Here is a 7,216-nt window from a genome sequence, read left to right on the forward strand (position 1 = left end):
TCCTATATCCGAATTACCACGGTCTTTGTTAAGTAAAGCTTTTCAAATGGAATAACATGAATCATTGTGTGAAGTAATTGGAATATCTCAACCTTTATAGCTTATTGAAAAATATTCAATATATTATTTTCTCTTAAGAAAGTAGCTTTGTGACAATCCCTAGTTGGTTCCATTCTCATTCTTTGGTGTAATATATTCTTCTTCCACAGCAATCCAAGTATCATAGTTCACAGCTTGAACATATGTCTGAAAGTTATTGGCCCAAGATGGATAAACCTTTATCTTAAGAAGCTTTGGAGGTTTATTTGAGGTTGCCATCTCATTCTCCAAATTAAGATTCTGTAACAGACTTGATGGTTGAGGCACAAATGCATGCTTATCATCCCATATTGAAAACAACACTTGCCTATAAGTCTTTCTTGTTGTATAAGTCTCCTTGCAACGTATAAGTCTTTGTCCAACACATAAGTCTCCCACATTGTATACGATATACGTAAAACCTTATAGCGTATAAGTCACTTATCCATTGACCAGCAAGATATACAGATGAAAATGTTATATGGACAAAAATACAGTGACAAACATATCCGTTGTATTTATCACGATGAACATTCTTGCAACTTTTAAGATAAAAACAATTATGTTTGAATCTGTAACTTTGAAGGATTGATGTAGTCTAGTAAAAGAACACCTTGTGAAGATATGGTAGAAAATTGACGGTGAAATCTTCTAGTATGATAGAATCAAGATGAAAATATATAAAACTTGTGCTTTCAAAGTAGATAACGAGCCCAAATGATTTAATACCACTTGAAAGAACGGCGTGCTAAAGACATGTAGGATCAATATGACTATGTAAACAATATCTACTCTTCTACGTTAAATGTGGAATCTATAACGAAGTGAAAATACACAAGTAATCCTCTTAATCTTCTTATATTATCATAACAATTTAAGTACAAACAACTTTGACAAAATCTTAGTACAAGTACTCTGGAATGATCACTAACTACTAATCAACGCATAAGTATAACTATTTATAGACTTGGAAAACATATGGGGTGGATATGTCTTATCCAGCGCATAACATATGCGTTGTATAAGCATATACGCGCTGTTAAACATTACAAAACACATTTCGAATGTTTCTAATTCATACAAGACCCTAGCGATAAAGATTTATGCTCTAAAACACCACTATAAACAACCCACCACTGCGTCAGCCATGCCATCCTGTCAACATCCGGCCACCACCGCTGCTCCGTGAAGTCTCTCTGATCAGAGCCGTTGCCTCCGTTTGTTCGCTGCTACCATTCACTACTGTCACGCGCGTTAACAATTGACGACGCTGTTGTAGTGCATCGCTGCCGCCCCGTTGTTCGGTTTGTCAACTAGCATCGTTACTTTGTACCTCAGTGTCTCGAACGATTTGTTATTAATCACAAAGGTATATTTATCTCATCGGTAAATAGATATATTAATAATTATTATTTAGTCGGTACTCGTATCGTTTGTAATCGGATCATGTCGGGTTCATTAAAGTTTTGATTACTCGTTTTTCTTCCGCTGCGCATATATTAATTAATTGGATTAATTATTATTTGACATATTTATTGAACTGGGTTTTAATAAATAATTATTATTTGACATCTTTATAATTACTCTAAAAACATTGCATTTTCTCTCTCATTTCAATTAAATAATATTTTTGATACTTTTATTATTACATTTTCTCTCATTCACTCATAATCACTTTAAAAAAACATTAAAAAGTTATAGATGGTGAAAGTGTTTCTCCAAATCTATAATATATATAAACGAAGCCATAAAAATCCTACGTGTCGCGATGTGGTCGCTCTCCCTTTTTTTAGAGTCACCAGATTTGCTTGATTTTTAAATGGAGACTTCTCATGCATTTGACCCAAATTCACGGGTATGAGTCTTACCAAACCCAGATATTCCTTAAACGGGTTATAACATCTCATTAAATTAAAAACTACTCTCACCAAATTATTGATGTGAAAATCCTATAAAATAGGATATACTAAAAATTATTATATGACTTTTTTTTAAAAGATACTATTTATGATTAAGAAACAATTTTATAGTAAAAAAATAAGCGGGTCTTGGGTCTCACCAAACCCAGATAACTTTTTAACCGGGTTATAACATCTTAGGTATTTGTGAAACCCTTTTATCATCAAACTCTAAGTATATTATAAAATCCAAAAAAAACATATTTTGCAATGTAAAGCTATTTAAATAAAAAAAACTACATAACCTACTATCTAACTAAAATATTTAAGATTGAAACACAAACAAAATTTAGTAACCTAATTTGAACAAAACATTTTATGAGTTACCTGATTTGAATAATTTCAAAACTTTGTTACTTAATATAAAGTAATCCCTTTATTTATTTATTTAAGGGATGTTTAGGATTTCTTATTTTCATCAACTTATAAGTTATAACATATAAACTTTTTGAAAAGTTAATAAGGTGTTTAAGGTGTTTGGCAAACCATAAGGCGTTATGAAATTTAACTTATGGAGAAGCTAAAGTAAAGGAGTTTTAAAATTTTAGGAATATGTAACTTATTAACTTAATTTGTTTGATTTACCTATTACACTCCTCTAACATTCAAAACCCATTACACTCCTTTTAAAAAAGAGTGTTCCTTTTAATCATTTTGAATGACAACCCTTGTATTATAAATAAACTGTAAGCTCTAATGATGATTAATAAATTAATGCCGCACTTAAGCTTTATTTATCAATCATGCTTCACTAACTTGAGTGTCAGAGGCTTCGGCCTCAGACCCATTATAACGGGTGTCCACGGATCCATAGTAGATCAGATGGTACGAAGTGTGACCAAACTCCTCAGCTGCTGCAACGATCTAATTCTCGTCTTGGTAGATCCTTGTAGCAAAGGCGGGTTTTGTCTTGAACTTAGCGAACGCAATCGGTTCGACGATGGTTCATTACTTGAAAATTGAATTTCAAGATAAAATAACTATGGTCTGATAATTTAAACCTCAAAAGATGCATTGTATAATACTTGTCGGTAATCCCTTAGTCATTTTGTGAGGAAATCACATATAAATCTCCCAAGAAAATATATAAATTTAAAACATTACGTTGTTAATTCCTCGATAATCAACGATGGAATAGCAAGGGAACAACGAGGGACGGTGTCGGTGATGGTCATTGGCTTTTGCAACAGACTTGATGTCTGTGATCCACTAACGGTTGTAATATTAAGATTTCAAACAAAACTTCATTCCAGTTTTTTCAGTAGTCGTGAATAATAAAAGGGTCGGAGGCAGGGCTCATATGCGCCTGTTTCCTTTCCCAAAATTGTTTCTTCTTCCTTAGTTTTGCTGTATTTATTTTTGTTGCCTAAAACCTTTTCCATTATTTGTTTTTGTCTGTGACTTGTTATTTGGCTTGTCTTTTTTCCTTTATAATCTGTAGATACAATCAGGTTGAAATAAGTTACCAGTTCAAATTTCTGTATATTTGTTTTTTTAAGTTTCATAATTTACCTTTTATTTATATTTATAAAACAAAATCACCCGGTCACTATTTCCTTTTGGTTCACGTATTCGTATGGGCTCTCGAGTGAGCAAAAGTTAAATTGTATTAATTTTGACGTTATTTTACTAATTTTGTGAAAATAACGTTAAAAGTGGCGGAAGGTTAATCAGGCATCATGTGGTGGCGATGATGGCCGAAAGACAAAGGTGCATGCACCAATCAGTCGGTGTCCCAATGGTTGTGTTATGTGCCTTATGTCCAAGGCTTGATGCAAAGCTACTATCGAGCCCGGGGTCTTACCAGAAGCAGTCTCTTTGTTCCTACGGGGTAGAGCTACATATTACCCTTCTCAGATCCTACATTAGCTTTGCTATTGGCCAAGTACGATGATGATGATTGTAACACCCCAACTTTTCTTAAAATAAATAATAATATTCTATTATTATTATTATTATTATTATTATTATTATTATTATTATTATTATTATTATCCGAGTTAGAGACGTTGAAAAGTAATTTATGGATTTAATAATAATAATAAAAAAAGTAAAATCATCATTTTGAAATGTTAGTTAATATATACGTATATTGTAATAGTTATAGTTTTGTAATTTGTTACTTTAATGATAACTATAATGGGATGAACCTTTTAATTTGTATCATATAATTTTAATAATTATTATAATAGTAATAGTTATCGTATTTGATTTCACTAGTTTGTTAAACGTAAAGTTCGAGAAGCATTTTCTTGGGTTAGATTACTTATAAGTGTAGTTTGTTAAACGTAAAGTTCGAGAAGCATTTTCTTGGGTTAGATTACTTATAAGTGTAGATATATATAGTTACGTTTGATAGTGGATTTAAATATAAATTCTTTTTTTAAAGAATGATAAACAAACAATTAATTTAAATGACAAATTGTTACCTATTATTCAAATATATTATTATAAGTTGATATGGATATAGTATAGAAGTTGATATATTATATGACTACAGTTAATATAGGTTTTAAATTTTAAATCGAATATGTAGATAACAATATGTTGACACTTCTTTTAAAATATAAATTGGAATCCTCTTGAACGAATCATTCATCTGCTAATACTAATAAGAATAATAAAAATAATCCCATCTCCTTTGCTTTGCTTCGACCTCCTGCCAATGTTTTGATCTCCAGTCATTCCGAGTTTATGTTTTTGACATTCATTCTTAAACCACCACAACATTAGAGAATAAGAAATCTACGCAATTAAGGTACGATATCTGGGTTTTTTCACTCGTAGTATTAATTATTTTCCGTTACTTCATAGTACGGTTTCTGGTTTCGTTCACTCTTAGTATTAATTGTATACCGGTACTTCGTTTTCGTTTACTCATGGTGTAATTCTAATCCGTTACTTTGTAGTACGGACGGTCGGTATTTTATACTTTAGTATCACCAAGTTGTCTCTATCGATACGATTCATTTGGTCTTTTGGCATTTTATATGTTGTCAACTTTTATATAGTTTTGTTTTGCTATCCGTTTTGGTTAGAGAGATTTGTAGCATGCAATAGATTTTATAAACCCGTACTCATTATTGCATGTTCCTATGGTTAGTACTTAATAATATGAATTCTTATTAATATGTTATATGTTCGGCAGTTATATTGCCTTGCAGTTTTAGTACTCTGTTACCCGAGCAACACTTTTCGTGACAGTGCGTTTTAAAAGTTCACGGCGTCTCTAACTAGTACTTTGGCCGTTTAGGGGCGTATGGATCGATCCTAGTTCAGTTATATGTTACACGTCATACGTTATATGTTATATGTTTTGGCTATGGGTACTCTTTTAATTTACGTGACTTATTTTAGCAACATCACTTATCGTGTAGGTCAGTCACCGTTATATGTTTAGTATTGGTTTTTGTTCTGGTATTATATTGACATGTGTTCTAAAAGTGTCATATTTCAGTATCATATTTATTTCGGTTACGATAGGTTTTATTATTATTTTGCTTTCGTTCGTTCGTCTTATCACCATAACTATTGTTCTTTCCGTTACTGAGCAATCTTTGGCTTAGCCGTATTTTCTTGTTTGTGTTTGTCTTATTTGTTGACAGGTAATTCTGGAAATCAGGGAATTCAGTGATGAGAGTAAAATGAAGTTCAAGAATAAAGACTCCATTTATTTTCTTTAAATTCAACTTTTAATAAATGAGACTTAGGATTTCTTTCAGTTTGTTTTAACTTATTGGTTTGGATTCTATTTCTTTCTTTTAAATGAATCGTGTTTTGTTTTTGATATCTGTAATGGTGACACACCAGCCTATTCTGGGTTAGAGTGTTACAATGATAATGACGACATATTTTATACATTGTTTGATCACCCATAGTTTTTCGACTCGATCTTATAATAACAAACAAAAGAATGTTGAAATTTACATTTAAATAATGACGACATATTTTATACATTGTTTGATCACTCATAGTTTTTCGACTCGATCTTATAATAACAAACAAAAGAATGTTGAAATTTACATTTAAATTAAACCAATATTACTTCCAATGAAACAATCAAATCAACAAACTAAACTAGCTCTACATAAATTAATTTCACCCCACACAATCTTCAGTACCCCCATGTTGATCCTGTATCATATTTTCTTCTTCATCTTGGCTAACATACGCCGAGAGGTTAATATACCTCTCCTGTTCAGCTCGATCCCTCCACCTTGATCTACATATCACACAACTTGTTGACCTTCTCCTACTACTCCTCTTCCACGCCAACAAACACTCTTCATGAATCGGGTTCTTACACGTGGCACACGCCACCAGCTTCCGACCCTCCGGCTTCCCCAAATCCTCCAGACAAACCGGACACGCAGCCCCCTCCTCCGCCTGCACCGGCAGCACCTTGCCCCCAGGGTGGGTTGCAGCGCGGTGCTGATACATTTCCTGAAACCGTTGCCTGATGGTCACCCCGACAACGGTTTCAAGGGACACCGGTGCGGAGAGGAGGCGGGTGACCTGGCTGGGGTGGAGGGTGGTGCTCCATAGACATGGGTCGTCTAAGGAGACTGACAGCACGCGGATGTAGAGAAAGAGAATGTGTTTGCATGGGGTGGTGCGGTCGGGGCATGTGCACGATGGGGAGGTGGAGAGGTTAACGGTGTAGACGTTGCCGGTGGCTCCCAAGATGAAGAAGTCGGAGTTGGAGCGGTGTAGGAGGCGGAGGCGGTGTTCGAGTGCGCGGAGGACTCGTTCGGTGAGGGGTTCCGGTGGGTAGTCTGCAGGGGGTGGCGGCGGAGGTGGTGGTGGTGGTTGTGACGAGGATGAGTTGGAGGCCGATGGATGAGAAGGATCCATTAATTGGTCTGTTTGTGTATAATATTATGTGTGTTTGGGGTGGGGTAATAATATTAATAATGTAGGAGACTGAGAGATACTTGGATGAGACGTGAACGGAATGTGGTGGAATAATAAGTTAAGTTAGTTAAGGGGATAAGTTACCGGTTGCTTCGTTAATGTTTGTATTAGGTTGTCCGCGAGGCAAGTCAACTACAGGACTTTGGGTTTCCATTAACTATAACCAACTAGGTGGGATTATAATTTATTTTTTATTATTGTGTGTTCTTGTTTTAGAGGTTGTAACGGAAAATTTTTATTATTTACGTGATCTAAGTTGAAATGAA

The 7,216-nt window shown here is 34.1% G+C and overlaps 1 protein-coding gene across 1 annotated transcript; it reads right to left on the reverse strand.

Moving 5' to 3' along the window:
- Positions 1-6,128: 6,128 nt before the first annotated feature.
- LOC143547720 (uncharacterized) lies at positions 6,129-6,900 on the reverse strand. The gene has a single exon (XM_077039077.1). It carries the CDS (start codon positions 6,888-6,890, stop codon positions 6,135-6,137), a length of 756 nt encoding a protein of 251 aa, XP_076895192.1. The 5' UTR covers positions 6,891-6,900; the 3' UTR covers positions 6,129-6,134.
- Positions 6,901-7,216: the final 316 nt, after the last annotated feature.

The sequence above is a fragment of the Bidens hawaiensis genome, unplaced genomic scaffold, assembly GCF_021521415.1.
Source record: "Bidens hawaiensis isolate Kalapana, Puna unplaced genomic scaffold, B.hawaiensis_p1.1 tig00014823_1, whole genome shotgun sequence".
NCBI lineage: Eukaryota > Viridiplantae > Streptophyta > Magnoliopsida > Asterales > Asteraceae > Bidens > Bidens hawaiensis.

What these genes read in the sequence shown, in the direction of transcription:
- LOC143547720 (XM_077039077.1), bottom strand. Translation starts at nt 6,890, where the DNA reads ATGGATCCTTCTCATCCATCGGCCTCCAACTCATCCTCGTCACAACCA.